This window comes from Haliaeetus leucocephalus, unplaced genomic scaffold (assembly GCF_000737465.1).
Source record: "Haliaeetus leucocephalus isolate CR32 unplaced genomic scaffold, Haliaeetus_leucocephalus-4.0 Scaffold2, whole genome shotgun sequence".
Taxonomy (NCBI): domain Eukaryota; kingdom Metazoa; phylum Chordata; class Aves; order Accipitriformes; family Accipitridae; genus Haliaeetus; species Haliaeetus leucocephalus.
Genome location: NW_010972438.1, coordinates 9,008,051 through 9,030,960, shown reverse-complemented (window position 1 = coordinate 9,030,960; position 22,910 = coordinate 9,008,051). Strand labels below are relative to the sequence as shown.

At 43.5% G+C, this 22,910-nt stretch overlaps 1 protein-coding gene across 1 annotated transcript in view; it reads right to left on the bottom strand.

The window, feature by feature from the left end:
• CADPS (Ca++-dependent secretion activator) overlaps positions 1-22,910 on the bottom strand; it is a 185,117-nt gene that overhangs the window by 31,333 nt on the left and 130,874 nt on the right. The window contains exons 20-25 of the mRNA XM_010573333.1: positions 19,882-20,038; positions 18,750-18,891; positions 11,950-12,096; positions 8,659-8,814; positions 5,613-5,760; positions 146-220 (exon numbers count right to left, since the gene is read on the bottom strand). Of these exons, the coding sequence (XP_010571635.1) occupies positions 146-220; positions 5,613-5,760; positions 8,659-8,814; positions 11,950-12,096; positions 18,750-18,891; positions 19,882-20,038 (825 nt within the window). The remainder of the gene's footprint in view (positions 1-145; positions 221-5,612; positions 5,761-8,658; positions 8,815-11,949; positions 12,097-18,749; positions 18,892-19,881; positions 20,039-22,910) is intronic.

The window sequence follows — 22,910 nt, the reverse complement described above, 5'->3', positions numbered from 1 at the left end:
CATGAAAGGACTGGGAGATGTATGATCTTGCCTGTGGGAAACAAGAAGCCAATTCAACATCTTAATGTGTCACATTTTAATGGAAACGCACGTATTAAAAATGCAATGTTAACAGTGAATCACTTCACCTGAAGTCGAAGGTTACCTTTGCCACTAGGAGTGTTATCATTTCTTTGACGGTTTCCTCAATTAGTTCATCTATTTTTGAATGGTACTGGTGCTAAAGAAAAATAAAAGGAGAGGGGGAGGAAAATATTAGCATTGATTGCAGGCAAGAGCTCTACGGTTGTCAGACTCTTCCCTCGGTAAACCACAATACGCGGTATTAAACCAAAGAATGATGCAGCTTATTACCCTGTGCTCCACTACAGTGGCCAGCGATTACTTACACTCGCAGGAGAGACCCTGAATTCAGGAGAATCTTACATCGGTTTGTGAAGCATGGGCAAACCCTGCCCTCTTCTGTGTGCCCGCAGCTCCGGGAGCCACACGCAGACGTCGGAGGGGAGGCTTTGCCATCCCTGTGTCACCAGCACCCCGTGCTCCAAGAGACCCTGAGGTCCTTTTGCTTCAGTTCTGCAGGCACCATCCTGTTCATTTTGCACGTGGATCGCGCCCGGCAATGAGATACGCGGGCTGCTGGAGGCAAAGGGGCAGCCCTTGCCTAGGGCACCGCAAACCGCACAGCCCTCGGAAGGGGAGTGGGGAGGATTTGCTGCCCCAGCAAACCAAAAAGAGCCTTTTTGTCCCACGCAAAAGCCAGCAGGCAGTGCAGCCCCCAGCCCTGGGTGTCAGCAGATCCCGCGGCACTAGCTCGGAACGGGCTGACCAACGCCGGCGCCTGCAGCACCAGCGTTTCTGAGTCTTCAACCCGATTTCTGCACATGCCAAACCTTGCTTAGCTTGGGAGCTCTGATGCAATCAGCTGCAATATGGCTAGAATAGGTACTAAAATACAGTCGTCTTCTAATTTAGAAAAGACCTGTTTCCAATACAAGATTTAATTAGTGAAAACATACAGTATATTCTTATTTTCAATGGACTGAGAAAATACTGATTATGACTGCTTTCCAACACAAAACATTTGATTTTTCAGTCAAACATTTCAAGCACTGGTGCTAGTCACTATATTCATTACCACTTGGCATTAATATTGTTTTAAAATGTTAACATCAAATCACATTGAAAGAGACAAATCTGCTTTAAATACTAATCAGACTTTGGGAAGGAAGACTGCGAGGGCTTTACAAATGCTAGATGTTGGTCTCAGTGTCTGATTGGTAGTCTCTGAACTGCTTTACAGTTTGGGGATTTTTTTTCTATGACAGTAACACATTAATACAGGAATTTGGAAAAAAGAAAATAAAAGTAGGACACACTTACCCACTCTTTAGCAAACTTTTCAGATCATTGGGGACAGAAATAAAGAGGAAAGTGCAAAAGACAGGAAAAAGAACATATGAAGAGAAACAATAAATAAACCAAAATCTTTTAAAAAAAAGAGACGTATGAGAACAACGGCAGCGTGCACAGAAAAAATAAGCAATGGAAAACGAAACGTGATCAAAACCTCCTTTCACTGAAATATCAGAGATCGCTACCCGTAGTATTTGCAGGCAGTAAAACAGGGGGAAGAGACTGGATTGTACCTAACTGCTGACAGTCTCGTATGGTTTTAGGGTTCAGCACCGGGGCAGCTGCGCACCCTTCACCAGGGAGGATGTGCCCGAGAGGTGAGCCCTGCGGCAGGGGCAGGGCAGGGGTACACGGCGCAGCACATCCCAGCCGAAATCCTGGCTGGGGTCACTCAGAGCCTCACCCAGGCAGGAGGACAGGCTGGCACTGCCGTGCCACAGGCTGCGATCTGCTGGGCCCGCTCAGAGGAAAAAACATACACGAACAAGCGATATTTGCATTTGCAGTTCCCATTTCCATGTCCTGCTTTGCAGGTTGAGACATATACAAGTCCCTTATGGGATCATAGTTATGCTTAACCTGTTTAACGCAGAGTTAGCCCTTATCAGCTCCCAGGATTGACCTGGTTGTTCCCAGCACAGCTGGAGATGTAGCTGTGGGGTGACAGGGACGTGTAACAGCTGGGTACGGGTAGGAGCTGCTGACGTCCTTGGCATACGCAGCCAGGACCTCCTACGGGAGATGAAGAAGGGGCTGTGCATATATTGGGGGTGTCTTCCCCGTGACGTTCTCCTTCTGCAGCTGCATCTTCTGTGTGAGTGGAAGACCTTGCAACCAAGGATTTAGCTAACTGCTTTCATTCGGTAAGTCATGAGTTTTAACTCAAAAATGGCTAGCACTGTGAAATGCACTGACCAATGCATTTCCAATTAAAAACTTGTTTAAAAAGCAAGTAAGAGCCCTGATGGAATAAAACCGGAGCTCTGAGAGTGGGAGAGGACCCTGTGCACGCACCAAGGCGTCGTCGCAGGACTCCGATCGCTCATTCCCGTCGTGGCCGCAATCCCTGGGGCAGACTGGGAGCCAGCGCCAGGACCAGTGACCACCAGTGCTCACGCTGCAGCCCCAGCTCCAGCTCCACCACGGGAAGACGAGCCCTGGCCGGGACGGGGTCGGAGAAGGCGGCAGTTTGGAAAACGACTGCCTGGTGCTGCTTTCACAGATGCCTGGCTCGTAAAACCAGTGTTTCTAACAGCTCCTTCCACATTTCTTATGAAAACACCCGAGGTTAAAGATCACATAACTGGTTTGCTTCACCCAGCGTAGCCCCTGCTTTCGATTGAGTTTATCGCAGCTTTCTATTAGCTTGATTATTACAATCCATAATCAGTGCACTACAATGATTCAACTTGACTTTATGTGATGAGTATCTTGCCTTGTCATGTAACAGATTGTGTGTATGTTGTATTTCTCTAAGGACCATCTGACCTTAGATATTAAATAGAAACATACTAGACCAACTGAGAAACATTTAATACATACATTTATCCCCTTAGATGTATTAAAAATTCAGAGGAAAAATAAATATTTAAGATGGTAAAGTATGTTTACCAAATGTTTTAACAGCTGCCTTTAGAGACAGGGAAATGGAAATGAAATGATGGGTGTTTGTTTCACAGGGTAATGCTCGCAAAATGCATTCAAGTATCTGTTAAAGTGAGTGTAACCGAAGGTAGTCTTAAAGGGCAGGTCTTTGGGGTGGGAGGGAAACCGCAGGAGCAAGGTCAAATAATGTGTCGAGAGAGTCTCTGCCCACGTACAGCTTGGACCGTCAGAAAAATCACTGGTTTGTTTCCAATCAAAATGTCTTCTCCGGCTAGGTCTGGGCAAATGCCCCTGTACGAACACCGCGGTGGGCAATTTGAGCTCTTTTTGCTGCTTTTGAACTGTCTGCAAAAGGGTCCTGTCAGAGAGGAGTGTCTGTCCGTCTGTCCCTCCCTCCCTGTCCATCCCTCCAGATGCAGCCACACACCAGGGATGGGGGGACAGAGGGACTCAACGATGCACGGACCCAGCTCCCTGAATTACGGAGGAAGACATAGGCTGGAAACCCGGTTTCTCATCCCTCTGCTGTCTGTCTGACTGTCTCATAATTTCCAGCGGGGACTGGAAGAGGCGGGGTGGCATTTTGTCCTCCCCTCACGGGCTGTGACAACAGATCTATATCCTAACTTTTACCCGCCCATAGCACGACCATCTCAGGGCACAGGTTTATACAGCTTCAAGAAGAGGAGATGGAGGCAGCCAAAATATGGAGTGGCACGAGCAAATGGAGGGGGAGGAAGGAACACTCATTAAAAGAAAGAAAAGAAAAAGGGAGGGTGCATAAAATACTGCAGCCCGAAATGGTAACTTATGCACCGATAATTTACAACTGCTTTACAGGTCTATTAGTTCAGCTATCTGTTAAAAACCTCATGCCCCAGCAACTGCTGCTTGCCAGAGGAGTTAGGCTGTCTCCGAGCTGCCGTACCAAACACCTTCTTGAAGCGGCACAGGCAGATTTGCAGAGCTCATCCCCACTGCAGCCGAGAAACGACCGCGCTGCCGCCTGCTCCCCTCTCACTTGCAGTTTGACTCAGGCCCAACGTGCACGGTGACTGACGCTCAGAATTTGGAGGAAACTGTGGCAAGCACAGAGCGTCAGAAGTTAGCATGAAAAGATGCTGTGAGTGCCTGGTCACAGGGTATCCAGATGCAGCCGACGGTATCGGTCTCGTGCCATCTGAATACTTAACCTGACGGCTTTATGAATGCAATGTGCTTGCTCTGTCACGATATTGGAGTGTGCTTGCTCTTCGAAACATCCCCATCCCCAGGGACTGTGCTAGTATAACGCACAAGGGTTTGATCCTGGTTTGCAGTGGGGAGCATCGCAACCACGGCCCCTCCTGGCTGACGGGGCACTGCCAGGGCAGATGCTGCAGCAGCTGCAGGCTGAGGGATTTGGGGAGGTGATGGGTATGAATATGGAACGGAAAATGGTAGAGAAGTTCATGTCCAGGCTTAGACAACAAAAGCCCACTCAAGATCTGCCTCAGCTGACCTGGAGGACAAGGGAAGAACCTGATGATAAGCAGTATGAAAACTCTCTTGCAAGGCGACTGTCACAAATAAAATGTCATAACTAAAACATGTATCAGAAAAATCAAAAGAACAGCTGGATCTGATCCAAACACCACTGACATCAGGGCAAGGATCCCTGCTGCATCCAGTGGCTTTGGAGCAAGTCCTCTCAGAGGAGCAGGGTGAGGTAAACAATTGAAAAAAAACCAAAACCCAACAGCTTGCAATGATGCACTGCAAAATCTGACCATGGAGACTTGTAGCAAAAGGGCTTATCTAGGAAGTGCCGACAAACAGCAGGATAGGAGAACCAAACAGTATTTGTGAATTTATTCTGCACTGGTATACGAATATTTAATTTGGCTTGAAGCCACTGTAGCAAAATAATCATTATGATGCATTTAAGCTAGTCCAATTTACCATTTCTTTCTAATTCATAGATTGATTCACAGAAACTTCAACCTGCAACTATGGCTTCAGAAGGAAAAAAGTATCAGCAATTAATTAAAACAGATTTGTTGTTTGAAGACTTGAGTCATTAAGAACCTGGAAATCCAGGATCATCAAGCATGGTGGTTATAGCCAATACTCAAGGAAGTCACAGCAGCTGGAATTTCAATCTACTTTTGGAAGCCATCTATTTTGGTGTTTGGTTTGGATTTTGTTTTTTTTTTTTTTCTTACAAGCATCACAGCAACAACTTGGCACTTCTGTTTTCCTTACGTTTGTCTACAGAAAATAGTCATATACAGAAAGTGTGCTGCCGACATCTGGCTCCAAGGTGCAGTTAATGACTCAATATATACGGTCATCATGCATCAACCAAGCTTAAGAGATACCCTATGCATACCACAGTCCTTGCAAAAAGCCAATCCTAAGTGACAGGGATTCCAAATGTTTATATTCATTAGATTTATTTGAGAGCAACCCCCTGCATATTCATCTGCACACTTTATATGGAAGGCTAAATCCACAACTGATATAATGTCTCTGAAACCAGCACAACAGGAGATCGGAAATTTCATGATATTGCCTTTAAAAGCTGTGAAAGGAAGAACCTGCATTTTTACCTCTTGGCCCATTTCCATACTGCAAAGCTTTGTTGATTGAGCTTTGGCATCCACCATGACATTAAACATGGTGCATATTGATTGAGGGACTCGGAAATCTGTTGATCGGCTGGTTTTCTGCAGCTTTACTTCAAATGCAATCCTGGTTCTGTTAAGGAAAGTAGAAAAAGACATTTCAGTTGCTTTTAAACATACTGAAGATAATGATGATGATAATAATAATAATAATAATAATAATAATGTGAAACAATACTAAGAGTTCAAGAAACCAGAAAGCTGAATGCTGCTGGGAGTGCTACACTGCAATTGTTACAAATGTGCTTTTACTAAAAACGATTTTCCAGTTTAAAAATAAACCCACTTTCCATAATACACACTATTTATAAAGTGTGCAATGGTTTCAAGGAAACTATGACTTTCTCATGCTTGATAAACAGTGTGATGATGTTACAAACAGCAGTGTCAATGTACACCTATAATTTGGTTGCATTAGCTGATTTATAACCACAGACAAAAGGCAAGCCTGACACATTAAAGGAAGCTCCTATTGCTCCATGATACCAACTACAAATAACAGAAACTCGTTCATCGCTCAACTGAAGGGACATTGCCAGCTCGTTGCATTTTTAGGTCTACACGATTGTATTTGCTTGCTGAAAGTTCCCAGTTGTCTCCTAAGTTTATAGAAGTGGTTTCCCTGAACCATACATATTCACCAGAATACGTCTGCAAAATGTGCACGGGCGCAGTCACGCACGTATGTATGAACACACGCAGACGCATCGCACGAGCCCACACCTCTCTGCTCTCCTGAGGTTTCACCGAGCTCAAATTCGACATCCTGGCAGTTACAAACTGTGTTACACCAAGAGCTTTGCTGGGCCAAGGACTACAAAATTTGATCCTGTGTCATATTTTAAAATACCGAGGCATTTGTGACTCTAACATGCGGAATACTCTGCATTACGGTGGGCATTGCCTTGCCTTTTTTTGGAGCCCCTCTGCAGATTCCAGAGGTACTTCACTAATCTAACCTAACACAGAACAATTATCACATCAGACAGAATCTGCCAACAAATTAACATAGGAGCTTCAATTTAGAAATAACAAATAATATCAGCTGCAGCTCAGGAATAACTCTGATCTTGAACGATCCCCAAGGGTTATGCAAATGAAAACTCATTTATAAATGTGAAACTCCTGTTCTTGGGACCAGATCTGAGCTGGTACCTAGGTCCTCCTGCCCAGATTTATTAGGGAAACAGGCCTTCCTTGCAAGGGCTGCTTTCCTGACAGCACCGAAATACAACCAAGTGCGGAAGGCGGGGTGGCTCCTCCATGGTATTCAACAGTTCAGAGACAGACGCGAAGAAAAATGTTGTGTCAAACTGAAATTGCTAAAGAAACCTTAGCCAGGCCCTGTTTGCAGGTGATATAAATAGGGAAGGCAGCATATTGGTTTACATCAGCAGTGGCATTTGAACTGATTTAATTACCAGTGCCAGATTTAGCCTGGACTCGGGGACTAGAATCTTGATAATTACTGAAAGGACCCAAAGTGACTGGGATTTTCCATCTCCTTGTGGAGATGAGCATGTTCCTACTTACTTATGCTCAGAACCATTATATATAGTCATACCATTACAAGCTGGGCCAGGTTTTTACAGAGGGGCAACATATTTGTAGAAAGGTTGAAGCAGTTGGGAAAAAAATTCCGGCTTTCAGGCACACAAGCCCTTCTTCACATGTACCTGGAAACTTGCTTATTTTTCCCAGTTATCTCAGCTGAGCTAACCTGCACTGCAGGTGCAGCAAAGGTGCCTTGGTTCCAATTAAAAAAAAAAAGAAAAAAAAAGAAATAAGTGTTTTGCTGGTGGTGCTGGGGGCAGAGCAGAGAGCAGGGCTCCAGCACTGGGTTTGCTCCTAAAGGACAGTCTGACAACTGGAGGACAACTGAAGCTCAGCGTTCGTGTCAGCCAAAGGACCAAAGGTGAGCTGCTGCAATAAAGGGGGCCTTGCTCAATGCCAAAGACATCAAGACCATCTCATTGCACTTAAAATGCACTGGGGTTTATTCCAGAATGGTAAGAGAGCAAGCCTCGAGCTGTCTGCCTTGCAGCGGGCGAGTCTCCTGCCTACATCTCGGGGACCGAATGTGCCTTCTCCTACGGTGACGTTGTACATCCAGACTGTGAGGAACGTGCGAACAATAAATGCCGCGCTCACACTTGCGGAGTGGCCAGGCGACTGTGGTACAGAACAGCCACATCACACATTGCAGCTAATATTAGCATGTACCAGCTGTATTTGGCACCCATTTTTCCTTTGGTTCGTCTCCTTGTCTATTAATTTCTGCACAATGGAATGCAAAGTTCATTTCTTCCTCCTGCCTCATCACCTCTGATGCCAGATGGACATAAATTACTGTGGAAAGGTTAGAAATTTAATCTCAACATTTTGCTTTCAAGATGACAGCTGCCTGTATGTCTAGAAGTTTTTGAAAGAAATCTCTCCGGTTTGGAAGATCTGCAGGTGAATATCCTATGGCTGATGGTACAACAGCTTTTCTCAGTCGGCGGCAGATGTGAAACCTGTGTGCCAAGCTACACACTATTCCCTTTTTGGATCATTTTTTTTGCTTGTTTTGTCATGGATCTCTGTTTTTTAGGTGGGTGCTGGGATCTTACTTAGGGCTATGCCTTCAGCACTCAACCATGTCGACACCAAACTGCATTTACAAAGACTTGACCTCACGTGCGGCATGGAAAATAAGTAGCTACCTATAAAGCTTGAAAGACTGGGTGATTTATCGCCTTACTGTGCATATGCACTCTCCAGAGTCTCAACGGAGAAGTGCTCACTTGGGAGAGTCTACAATTCACAGCAACAGGGTGGCTTGCCACCACGTCTGTGCTGGGTAGATGTGAGCTGGGGTCACTAATAAATGGTCGCTGAAGTGAAGCTTCATCAATAATAAGACAGAAAAAAACATTGCATCCTGTGAGCTTCTACGAGAAACATGACTAGTTCGCTCATGGGCACGTACCTTTTCACGCAGGACTCGATCATGTCGCTCGCCATAAGCTTCAAGCGTTGCTCTAAGTGTTTTCCAAACTCCTCCTCAGGCCAGTGCAAATCCCGGATGAAGGTCTGTAGGGCATCAAGTTTCCAGAACAGATCTTCCGAGGTGCCTGATCCATTGCTGGCAGGGCAAAATGAGAACAAAAGTCATAAGTGGCATCAGGCTCTTTGTAACCTGATGTGGAGACCATTCCTGCAACAAGTGTAGAGCAGACAGTAGTTTCATACACAGGACAACGCTGGCAATCTCCACCATCAGGATTTTGAGTTTTACCATACAGTTGCCTAATCTACCTTGCTGTCAAAACCCACAAAACTTTCCAGACCAGATGAGTAAGACAACATTATGAGTTACACATATTAACAGGAAGAATGTGTGTATGGTAAAAATCAGCCTTAGTTAATAACCACATTAACATATGTGATTATTAAGAATTAAGGCTAGAAATTGTGGTAGAAAATCCTTCATCAATAATAACTGCCATACTAGACTGTACGCAGTTATTAAGATTTAGGGTTTCATGCAATTCTCCCCCCTCCAAATTATACCTCAAGTTTGCCTTGTCCCCCCACAGTGAGGCCCCCATTTCCAGGTAAGGGACAGTGCTAACAAGTGGTGAGCGAGGACACGCTTTATCTCTTGAACAGCTGAAAAAAAATCGGAGTAAATCAACTGGGCTAAGGGCACTAGACATCTCATATCCAGGAGTTTTGGCAGGATTGCCCGTTGCACCGTTTCACAGATCTGCCCATTGCAAAGGCATCTATAGGACAACAAATTTCCATTTTTTAAAAAATTTATTTTGCAACATCTTTGGTCTGTCACAAAACTCTGAATTTCTCGCCCAAGCATATATTCTCGTACCCACACCCCTGCCCAGATGGAAGGCTTTGGTCCTGCAGTGTGTAGCTACACCGGCTCTTTTCACAGTATAATTATATCTCAAACCTCCACTTACAGAATAAAAATACAGAACTGGATTGCGCTCTGTTTATGCAGAGAAATTTATGCATCCATAACCCTTTTCTTTCCCTCTCTCCCTCTCCCTCACTTTTTTTTTTCCGAACAATTACCAAGGGAGCTTCAAGAGTTTCAACCCCCTCCTCGCATACCACTAATGCTAACACGGTAATTTATAAGATATTTAACACACCATGCATTACCACTTGTGCTGACATCATCTATAGAAACAGATGAGGGAGGGTGTTTCTATTGTGACAGATGCCAGCTGCATTGAGTTAATGCTAGAGGAGATCGGAGCTAATGCATACACGGCTCCTGCAAGGTGAGAACCGTAGTCCAACATGCTAGAGGGGTCCTGTGGGGTCCTGTGCTAACAGAGGTAACGAGATAAAGAATGGACCATCTTGGTTGTAGGAGAAACGTGTCTGACACTAAGCAACAGGTAACATGTCCTTGATGGAGGGGAAGGGTGAGTAAAAGGAAACCAAGGAGATGAAAAGATAAAGAATCAGGCATTTCCTTTAACCAGGGGACCGGTTCGTACAAGAGTCTCAAGTGTTCATCTACTATCAGTTTTTAGTTGCGCCTGGTTCAAACCTGTGCTTGGGTATAAATGAGCTTTAACAGTCTAAATCCAGTTTTGGAACTGCGTGAATTTATGTTTTAAATAATTAAATACATACAAATACAATAATTGGTATTTACTACAGCAACATTATGACATCCATTTGGTTTTAAAATTTAAAAAGTATTATTCTTGGTCTTTTTCTCACTTTTGATTAGGGCTCCATGCAAGTAAGCAATATAGTATATTCATTTCCAAGATGCACTCGTAGTATTTTGCTTGCGAGCACCGCAGTCACTCTAATCATGCAGGCAGCTTGCAATATACCACTTATTCTCAAGCGTTTTCAGAGGGATTATCTAATTTTCTGTCATGACATGATTCTTATCTTTTCAAGGGCAATACCACAAAGCATGCACAGAGAAAGATTAAAACTTTCAAGTACTCTTTACAGACAACTGCCTAAGCTAGCCTTTAATATAGCTATCTTAGCATGAATATGAGTTGTATAGCTTTGAAACATAAACGACCGTGCTAATATTTAAAAAGTTTTAAAAATCTATTAAAAAATCAAACATCGGTGTTTGTTTTCCTTTGGTTCGTTACCACTGCTCTGCAATACAGCCTGCGCGAGGCTAATGGCAGAAGCGTTTTGGTGGACTCCAGGTGTAGATGTAATCGAGGGTGTTTCAGTAACAGTGAAGGGGGTAGTTTTGGGGGGGGGTCCTTCAGTTTTAAGTGAGAAGGTAGGGAAAAAGCAAGACATCTGTGCAGTGCTGGCTGAGACCACCCTATGCCAACCTTGAATAACCCTCTAGGAATTTAGGAGAACTGGCAAGATCTCAGTTCCTGTGCTAGGACTTCTTGGGAGATGAGCAACCTCAAATGACGAAATTTGGGTTGAGCCACTGTGTACCACCCTCCACGCTGCTTGGTGGCCGGGACTTTAAAGGGAAATCTGCTGTGAGAAGAGAACTTGCCTAATCTCTGCTCGGGATTTGCGGTGTGTCCCCCCTGGGCTCCACCTGCGGACCCTGGGATTCTCGGACAGGGAGCTGGGAGCACAGAGCACAAGGCTCCTACAGACCGACTGCTTTGATACTGTGCCCAATTTTCCAGGCCATAACCTAAAGCTCACATTGAAAATATCTTTCTTTGGTTGGTCACGGCATTATTCAGGCTATAACGAATTGCTTTAATTGCTCTCTGGGGCCGCCCCCAACATGAATAAAAACTGTTGCAGGGTGTTACTCTTTGTTGAACTGTTTCATCAAAATCAAGACAAAAATTATTATCTTGGAAATGCAGAGCTTGCATTAAATAAAATTCACTTTTAGATCTACATCTGGTCCACAGAAATTGGTTGACTGGCATTGAAATTGATTCATCTTCTCTTTTGGACAAAACTCTTTGCTGAGACACATCATGTTGCATTACAAGTTCTGTGGTTCGTATGTTCTTCAGACCATGTCCCATTGTTGACAGCTATTTTGTAAAGCAAGATACTTGCTCAAACTCTCAGTGGGAGTAAGACAAATTTTCAAGATTTATACAAAAAAATCCTCAAAATACACATGCCAGAAATTCACTAGTGTCTCATTCAGAAAATGTCTAATTAACTGTATCACTCTTTTAAAGTTTTATATAATGCACAGAAACAAACAATACATATCCATGCCAAGATTACTTTAAATTTAAATGAGATCTAATTTGAACTGAATACACACTCAGAATCATAAATAGCAGCCATCCATGACGGTGCAGAAAAGCTAGGCATTTGTGGGATGCCTAGCGGGATGTTAACTGGTAGATTTGGTACTTTAGGGAGATTCACATTTGGTAGATTCACATTGGGCAGATTACTTGTTAAACTCCTGTGGAAGAAACAGACAGAAAGAAAAAATACCATAACAGTGACAATGCAGATGTAGCAGAAGCACGTGACACTCATAAACAAATCTGCAAAGTTCACAGCACGATGACAGTTAAAAAACTAAAGCAAAACATTTCAGAAAGAAGCATGAGTATGGAAGCTTAAGTGTACTGGGTTTGCAGTCTGCAATAAAAAGCGAGTTACTTCAAAAAAAAAAAGCAGAATGAAAAGAAGAAGAATCACAAAGCAGCAAATTAAGAGAGTACTCAAACACCCACAGAAAATAACTCCACCTTCAAGTCCTGATACCATTCCAAAGTCCAGAGAGCAGCCTTTCCTCGGAAAAATTTCTCTCGTAAGGAAGTGAGCCTCAGTTCTCACAGTTAGGTTGGATGAAAGAGCTAAACTAAGAGATCTACTAGAGAATTGAGAGTCAAAATAATAAACAGAGAGTTTGACGTTCCAGCCCTGCAGAAGTCCGTAAGAGTTCTTCTTGCCACCAAATTCAGGAGTCAGGATTTCACTCCAGAACCTCTCTGTTTATGTTGTACTCTACAAATAATGAAGATGTGCTAATCTGGAGCAATGAAATGGTGAACCACAAGGTTCTTCCTCAGTGAAGACTCATGCCCTGATTCTGCCCTTGCATTCTGGGGTGTGGAGAAAATGGGTCCCGCAGGCTGCCCAGCTCTACGTGTACACTTGAATTAATTGCACTTAATAAATCCAGGACTGGTATATGAACGTTTCTTGGCTGGAAATGGGCCACAGGGTGATTAAGACATTCAAAGGTTAATTTATCAAGCATGTGTACTTGGGCATCATGCCTTTGATAAATATTTTCAGACATGCAACTGTTATGCAAATAAGAGATCTTTTAAAAGTGGGCCAGTGCATTAATTTAATGCAACACACTCTCCTGAAACAACGTGCAGTTTAACAGCACCACATGCCCAAAGTTTGCAAAACACCCTGACATATTTTAGTGTGCTAGGTCTCTAGATGTTATAATTGGTCTAATTCTTTTTTAATGAGTATCTCATCACAGTTAAATTTTATGCAAAATAAAAATGTCATGGGATTTGGGAATCAGAAGCCAGTTTCAGAAATATATCTTGTTTCTGCCTTAATCTAGTAATACTGTATGGCACACTGGGACACAATCCATAGATGGTTTTACAGTCCCATTTCAGGAACAAAACCAGATGCTTTGATATTGTTTTCACCAGATCATTATTTGGGCTCAGTGAAAATGGAATCAAGACTTCAGGATTTCAGCTTCACCCTGCACTGCTGAAGCTACTGAAAGCTTTTCTGTTGATGTTCCTGGGCACAGCTTCAGCGTTCAAACTTCCCAGCTCTCAGGGACCGCACCGGGACATGCCACATTAGGAGGTCTCTCCCATTGCCCTGCATTAAATTAGGTACTGTACAGGCAGCATTATCTGGACTCTTGGAAAACTATCAAATTATACACTATGTCTTTCAGGGAATATTAAAATCTTAGCAACTTCCTTGAGTCATATTTTGAACTCCATTTTTTACTGCAAGTTTTATATATCAAAAACCAAAGTAATGGAATTGAGCTGGTTATACTGAATAAATGTTTCCTAATGCAACAGAAGATTTGAACCACATCTTTGCAAGCTCAGCTTGTCATCAGTGGCATGTCTTAGGGAACAGACTATCCTCATTCTCCCTTTGTGAATAAAATCCCTTGTTGGGGAGGAAAACCACAATCCAAAGTCTTTTTTTAGTGGAAAAAATAAAAAAGTATGTTCTTGTTTCCTTTTGTTTCTATGATTCTTAGTAGATTTGACTTCACGCTATCTGCTCGTTCTCTTTGTAAGGCAGTAAGCAGATAGGAGAATTGACTAACGTAACAAAGCTGTCCATTGTTTCCATTCATACTGTATCTGCTATTAAGATGATATGATTATTGAATGAGACACAGACTCCATAGTGATTGAGAGAGTGTTAAATCTTCAGAAATGGCAGTGCATGTGGTTAGATACTGATATGGAATAAATAAAGAAATAGCAAGAGGTGGACAACATATAAATGTATAAGGAAAAGCAACTTAAATAACTTAGCCAGATGGTAAATACATAAATCAGAGGACCTTTGGTTTTAATATTAAAATTCAAGAAGTGACAGTGTTATATTAATAAAAACACTGTATTAATAAAATATGACTTCTAGAGTAAACAGTATACTATATTCACACGGAAACATATTTCTTTTATACAACACATTATTTTGCTGATGCAAGGATATGTTGCAAGAATAAGTTAGTACTCTTAAAACAAAACAAAACAGCAAAATAATGGAGTATATTATGTTAACATACAGTAACTAATTTTAAAAATATTCTCCTGAATTGACATGCACAGTTTTGCAGGTTCAACCGATCTAATTATCTGACTAACAGTTGCAGTGAGACCTGTAAAAAATGATTAATATTACCAACAAATGTTCCAGCCTGCAGTTGCTCAGACCATAAAACTACAGGTCCAAGATGAGAAACTGTTTCTAGAAGCCAGCCATGCCTATTTAATATAGATGGCTAAATATAACCTCAGCCATCAGGCAGGGAATGTGGGCATTTGCATCAACAAGATGAGGGCTGTCTGATTTAAGACAACTCAGCTTCGGGACTGGATCCTGATATGTTTGATAAAAGATGCATTCTCTGGAGCTGTACTGCTTGTTTTCTTGGCTTCTTCTGATTCACCCCTGTTTGTGTCTGTTAGCTGCGTAAACGGCTTTCACCTGTACTGCCTGCTGGGAAATTCTCAGTGCAAACAGACTGGCAATACACCCCTGGACAACATCCCAACGCTCCCACTGTACTGTAGCACCTATCACAGAAAACAAGTCCAATTGCACAGGGGCCGCTCCTGTAGAGCTACCCTAGTACTGAAAGGAGGGCAGAAAAATCACAGTATTTTTACTGAGTTGTCTCCTGGCTTCAGAACAGAGCTAGAAGAGACCCTCGTCCATACTTAAATGCTCAGTTCCTACGGGATGCCTGAAATGATTTAGTGATGGAAGGCGCAAACGCCTGTCTCTTCCATCACTATAAACACTTACTACCTTACTGCCTAGGCTGAGCAAATGCTCAAGAGCAGATCTTTTCACAAAAGCCTTGATGTGAAGCAAAGAGCTTGATAGTGAAGTAGGCAGTCAAATCTGTGCTCTTTCTGTGACTGACACCCAAAATAGTAACAAAAATACTCATTTTTCACTACAACGGTGCTTCTTTTAAGGGGAAACATTTTTCACTAGCGTTTTGTAGTAGTACAACCTTATAAAATGATTAGTATAATCATACTGTTCAAGTTCTTATTTTTATATTAATGATATATTTGTAAATAGTTTGCAAAGGGTTAGTGAGCAATTAATAGATGCTAAAGCCAGGACTACAGTGTGGTAGAGACAGCCATAGGTCAATAAGTAACGTCCTCGTCAAGCGATTGAAACTGGTTGTCATTGCACCAGCTTTAGCATTTGCTCAGAAAGATCTTTCAACACAGACACACACACAGAGACACACACACACACACACATACGTGTCTGCTGGCTGCAAGATAAATCAGCGTTCTCCCAGAAGCTAGCATGAAAAAAACCCCATTGCAAACCCTACTTTTCCAAGACCTCTCAACTCACCAGAGAACAGACCTACTCTGTATCCTCCGTATTTGGATGACTGTGCGAAGGACAAGTGTTCCACATTTCTCTGCGTGGATTCATACAAGCACACCAGCTGCTCTAGCTATAGGGCACGGACCCCCTGCAAATTCAGCAGCTCTGCAGAGGCAGATTACATAGCCCTCATGAGCATATTTCATCGATGCTTTTTCCCCCCATGTTTTCAATACTTAACAGTATCTCTCTCACTGTTTGTGATTTCTATACCTAACTCCTCATAGCATAAGGTGCAGAGTATTCAGCAATGAAAATAGAAGAAATACATGCTTGCAAACTGCCATCTGGTCAGGTTATGGAGGGCTACGTATTTCAGCCTTGATTGCAAGCACGAGCATAGAGAAACCCTTTCAAAAGACTCCGTGTTGTGGAATAATTTCTTGGTTAACAGGGGATAGTAAGATTTCCTTCTCCCAATTAATTGTAGAGATCCAAAGCAGGACGAACAGTAAGCTCGGTGGAACGGACAGCCACGATGATCTACCTTTCCGACCAACCCGAAGGCCTTTCTTCAAAGCAGAGGAAAGCCATGGGAAAACATACTGCAGTGTTTCCAATTCCCAAAAAGCTCTGCTGGAGAGGCGGCAATGGAAGGGCATGACTTGGATGGGAATTGGCTGGTCCAAACTATTATTTGAGAATCAGTGGCCAAAAATTTAACTGTGCTGCAGTATGGACTTGTGGGGGGAGAAGGCAGTAGATACAGGAGGGCAAATCAAACAAAACAAGTCTCTGACCTGATTTTTTCTGCAAGTTCACTGTCGATCAGACAAAGAGGAGCAGGTGGTCTGCCCAGGAGGCAAAAGATGAAGATGCCTTAACATTTAGTTCTGAACAGCCCATCAAAAGTGTCAGAAGATCCTAGGAACGAATGACACCCCTTTTTTCCCTTACACTCTATGTGCCACCCTTTGTGCATTCGCTGGTGCCTTCCTTCACTGGGTCACATCGCATTAAGCCAGCATTTGCAACTTGCACTTTTGTGTGCGAGACACAAGAACAAAATACCAACTAGTGAAAAAAACCCCAGAGTGCATCTTTTCACCAGATGGACACAAGGTTCTTGTGAAAAGCACCCACTTTCCTGCTGGAAGAAATCTTTTAAATACCCAAGTCTGTGAGACAGATAGTCCATCCTGGGCTTTTGCTTGAAACTGCAATGCTCAAAGCACTCTGGAACTGGAACTCCAGAACGGAATAACCATTACAAGAGAACTAAGAAAAGATATTCTACAATTATCAAAGATAACTTGAAAATAATAGATAATGGCATACCCAGGGACAAAGCATTTTGACAGGCAAGCACCACAGCCAAGTACTTATGGACATCTCTATAGTTAAGCCACTAAAGTCACTAAAAGCCAAAATGATGTCAGCTTCTGACAAAAGAAAAAAGCAGAACAAATTGCTTATTGACTGCTTGACTGAGGCGGACAGGTACACAGAGTTAACTGCCTCTGTTTCACAACAGACAAGGAAATACAAACATAATCGTTACTAAAGCAGAGCTCTGAAACTAAAGTTAATGCTAACTTCAAAGTGCAATTCTGCTTGAAGGAGTGGCTGTAAAAATGGCATTCTCCTACTCGAAAGATCTATTTCTTGTATGTTTTCTGGGTCACATCTGCTTATTTGAAACAAGATTTTTTAGGATTTTTAATCCTGTTAGCCTGCAGACCAAAGACAGCAAATGGAAAGTGAGAGAGGCTCCTGAATGCCAGCCACTTAACCCCACTCAAAACAGAGGGGATGATCAGGTGTCAAGAAAAGGCCTGAGATTTGGCAGGCAGAATCCTTACGAATGCTGAGGATGCACAAGAAAGAAAGGAAAAAAACCTGGGTACTCAGACTCCAGGTTGCATATGGGAGGCTGGCTGCTGAACAAAATCTCTTTTCCTTGTAAACGGAACATATTTGGTGTGAAAAGCCCTGAAAGACCACACGTTCTTTTATACAGCAACCTCCGAGAGTGCAGCGCCACTTAACTTTGCCTGGAGAATCACAAAAAAGCAGGGAAAATAGTCTCTCCAAGAGGTCACCTGGTCCCAATCCCCTGTCTGAGGCACCACCAGACAAATGTTGTTTGCAAAGGGTCGAACTTTCTCTTTTAATACCCTTATTAGAAGGAAAAGTCAGTTCTTTTCCTTTGTAGGATCTGACTTGGCTTTTTAGAGCAAGCGTGACAGAGTTCAGCAATGCTTCAAAACCCGTGAAATAACAACAGTAATCCAAAGCACATGTCACGTTTTTATCATCCACCAGCTCTTGAGTTCAATTTGGGTTTCTCTCAGGCTACTCATTCCTTGCTGGTAAATTCCTAGTTCTCCAAATTTAATAATTGATTCTGCTTGAATCATCTCTCCTGTATTTCACCATGGTTTCTGCACACCTAATCCTACAGGCAAGGGAGCTGGGACCCGGCAGAGCTGCCCTGGGACACGGGGACACGTGCAGCCATCAGCCGCGGGGCTGACGTGAGAACCACAACGCTGCACCATCCCTCCACGGGGTGGGTGGAAAAAAATGAGTATTGGGAAGAATAAGTACAGCAATGACTCACACAGGTTATTGGGCTGGACTGAACACAGTGAAGCAAGTTTTTTTGTTCTGAAAAGGAGCTATTCGAGTTCAAAAGCAGCACTGGAAAAGGCCTTTTAGAACGGGATCCAAAAAGCCATGCCAGCTAAGAAGGTTTTCACATTTTCATGCTTCCATGTCCAAAGGCACACGGTTCAAACTGAGGCAGCAATGCATTTTAAAAAGCAAATACCATTTCCCTCATTAACTTGAAAACCCTGAAGAGATCAGGCCTTCTATTTTTAGCATTAAACTAGAAAATCTAACGCACTTTCGGCATGTCCAGTCTAACGTTTGCTAATTCATCTCTGTATGAATCTCCATCCATTTGCACCCAAATTCCGATTGTATCAAAGGAGGTTTCCTTACTTTACTGGCTCCCATGACTCCCGCTCAAAGCCCCTGTGAATTGACTGTGCAATTGAGGACTCCATCAGATCGACATATCTAACAACAAGTGGAGCAAACAGGTCTTGGAGGTGTTTGTGGAATTTTCCATTGCACAAATTATCTAGAATAGATAAATAAAAGTATAGTAAGACACTACTGTTACTAGAACCTCTGTAACAAACCACAGCGTGGCACGTCATTACACAACGAATTTGTCAGCGAACAGGAAGAAACTTCAAGAACATAACAGGAGCTGGCATCAGTGTTCACGACAAAGACAGCAGGAATGGCTTCTTACTCCAAACAAAAAAACAGACAACAAATCTTCTTTTCCATTAATGTCAAACTTACAAATACATCATTACTTCCTGTGAATAAAATGGATGTAAGAAATACAGCATGGCAAACATTATGGCTTTAGCAGGTAGGAGAATCATTTCTTCTCTGGCTACTCCCTACCATGATGCTGGAAATTGTTCTCTGAGGATAAGTCCCTGGCTTTCTCATGTGATCTTAGAAAGCTAACTGGGGCCCTGGTCTGGGACCTAACTGAAGGCAATGCCAATTCTGCCACCAGCTCCCCGGGGAGCAGTCAGACCACCCGGGAGAGTGCCAGATCCTCCGGGTTTTGAAGGCATGGGCCCACGTGCTTTGGAGAAGAGCTTTATTTCACAAAGCACTACTCTTCTGAACTACTCCTGCGTCTGTTTACTTTAATATTTTCCTCCCTTCAGTAAAATCTTTTAAAGCAGGGACTGGTTTACTCCATGTTAAATAAATGCAGTACACACATATAAAACGATACACACATTTAATGACAGTGAGGTAGAGTACCTAATTCCCTGCTTATCAGGCAGCCATTATGAAGAGACTTGAGAAGATGAAGCAAAATAAAAGTTCAACTTCTCACCTTTGACTGAGGCATTTGATCTAAGGGGTGTCTGTGTGCTTTTTTCTAGTGGAAATGGAACAAAATCAAGCTGATGCTAAAAGAGTATGTACTGTAAATCTCTACCCATCTCAGTTCTCTGTGCAGTATGGAGAGGCTGAAAGCATTATCAGTAACCTGAGCTGCCCACTGAAAAAGAAATGATCAAAATACAATACATACAGTCACTACGGAGGGAATCGTTTAGAAGCTGAAAGAGCGGAAAGCTGTCCCAGGTGTCTGGGGGTTGCACCTCTAACGCAGCATCCATATCCACTGCAAACAGTGACAGGAAGGTCTCCGCGTGCTCAACCATTAAGTCTGACCACCAAGCAAAGGCCTTCAGAGTTGGTAGAAAAAGATAATAAAGAAGTATATTAGTTGTAATAAAGCACAGGGAAGGATGTTAGGCCACATATCGCAAAAAGAATGTGCATCCCATGGAAACTACCTTTATTGTAAAGAGAACAGTGCTTTAGAGTGCTAGTCTGCACAGACAGTGCTAATCGCAGGAATTAGGCACTGCTATTTTAATACAAAGGTTTCTTGTAGAGGATCTATTCAGAGCTCCACCGTAAAGGCACGCAGCTGTAATGTGGCAGAGAAGATTTTGTCTGTTCAATTTACAATAAATGACTTCATTCATCTTTAATTATGCTAATTATCAGAAAAAAAATCAACCCATTCTAAAGTATAGAAATTTGGGAGTTTCTTCACTGTGCTTGTGGGTTTTCTGCTGTGTTTGTCAACAGTTTAAATTTTATTTGGATTCGCTACTTCTATTTGCGTTGAAAAACTAGAAGCCTAAGACATTAAAATCTGTCCTAAATCACTCACACTCTCCTTTAGAGATATTTCAGACATCACCAGTCAAAGGTATTACAGCACTGTTCATTTTACATGTTTAGCTATACACATCCATAGAAACACACTACCACCTTCATAATGCTACTGACTAAGAAACCGATTACAAAGCTCTATTAACAACATGCCAAGATAAAAAAAAAAATCTACGGCAAGCCTATATTTTCACAGAGGCAGGAAAAAATGTATCTAAACTTGAAAACCAAAAAATATCAGTGAAGTAACTCATTCTCATGCACATGGGTCCTTAAATATCACTGTACGGGCTCTCTGACGTGACATTCACATCATACATGGCTCAGATGTGAATGCTGCAAACGCATGCATGCGTGTTTAGTAATCACTTCTGGCTGGGAACATGCAATATGAGAAGTGCTGTCCTTAGGACCATGTGCTGTCATTTTGAAGTGACAGGAAATTACTCAGGGACTTAAAGGATCTAAGAAACAGCTTTTCGGCACTTTGCAAGAAAAAGAAAACTCTAGCATAGGCACAAGACTGGAGATGAAACAGAAAAGACTGGGAATAGGTGAATCGGTTCGAAGGGGAATTGCCAGTCAGGGAGGGATACTTTTTGCAGATTTTAGCAGACACGAATAAGCAGAATGGACTTCCACTTTCTCAGGGTTCAGTTTTGATTCACTGATGAAGACCTGCAGTGTTGTGCAGAGCACAACTCCGGCTGCTGGTTCACTTGGCCATGGAGAGGGAGCAGTGCCCCAAACCCACGTTACTGCCATGGACCCCTTTAATTCTTCCTATTTTGGCCTGACTTCTCAGCTGCCAGTGATATGGGCAGGGGGTCTTTGGGACTATTCCCACTCCTTCGTTTCCCCAAAATATAAAGCAGACTGACACTGCCCCACTGTTATTCTACGAGTTGACACAAAACTGGTGCGAAGACACCAGCGCGCAGGTTGGACGTAGCACTGGCCATTACGCGCCCAGAGCATATCCAGGATGTAAAATAACCAAAATAACCAAACGACACCCAAACCATTCTTAGTGTTGGGCCTGCCCTGTCATGGGGGTGAAGATGCGGATGAGGTGGGCTGTGCCGCAACGGCACGGCTTCAGCGCGCCCAGGGGCAGGGTGGGCAAATGCCGTGCCCGGAGCGGCAGCACCGGCAGGTTACAGTGTCCCTGTGGTCACGGCATGGGGACAAGGTGGCCACGTCGGGCTCCTTCGTCTGCAAACTGCTCCCAGCCCCACGCAGGTGGAGGAAGCCGTCGGGCGCTGCCGCAGCAGCACCTGAGCTCGGAAAGCTCAGAGACAGCAGTGACGGAAGCCCTGGGCGTTTGCAGAGTCGTTAACTCTGGAAAAGGCAGACCCGAGGGGCTGAGCACGCGTGGCGATGCTCTTCAGGTCGTCCTCCCACGGTCGGCGCTGGTGTCCAAGGGAGCGCAGAGCCGGACGCCTGGGAGTGCCGCATCGGGAGGCGTCAAACCGCTGCGAAACCGCACGGGGACCGAAAATGCCAAGACCCAGGTCTGGTCCCGATGCCTGCTCAGAGCTTCTCCCCCCAAGCGCGGGTGGGAAATGAGGGGATGCTGGGCAATGGGGCTGTTGGAGGGTCCTCTGAAAACGAGCAGCGCTCGCCGGTGGTTTTCGAGGAGGGTCACTATCCTTGCACTGGGGTGGTTTCTCTGGCTGTGCCTCTGCCTGCCGAGAGCCTGCCACGCTGCCTCCCCGTCAGGTACTGCCCACGGGTCTGCGGGCAAGGAGCGATCGCTACGAAGGACCGAAGGCAACCAGCATTTTGGGGCGTGGGAAAAGAGGGGAGGCCAGAGAATATCTTCTGCAACAAATGCCAACATAAACACTTCAGAGTCCTGCAAGAAAAACCTGCTTCCATGAAAAAGGGGAAAAAAAGCTAGTTTTAAGAGAAATTATGAAGAAAAGCATGTGATCATTTGTGGAAAAAAAATATGCCCAAACCAGTCACAGTTTCCCTTTTGCTGGAAAATCCAAATTTTAGCTCTTTAAATCTCTAACTTATGTCAGCATCCTCAACCTCCTCCTCCCTAGTCTCGGTGAGCAGGACCTTCCTGCGGTGGGAGCGGTAACACCATACTTTGAAAATCTCCTTCAAGATGGTAACATTTCATTTATTTACCATCTACTTACCTGCTTTGCTCAAAACACAATGTAAAGGGGAAAAAAAAGTGTGCTTTCCAGCCAAACACACCTATTATCGTATATTTTACACATGGATACACATGTATATATGTATGACCTCACGGAGTTAAAATACATATATACATATACACATACGTATACATAGAGAGAGAAAACACAAGTTTAAAAATAGGTGAATGCCATCGTCTCTGGCATTTGTCATCAGTCA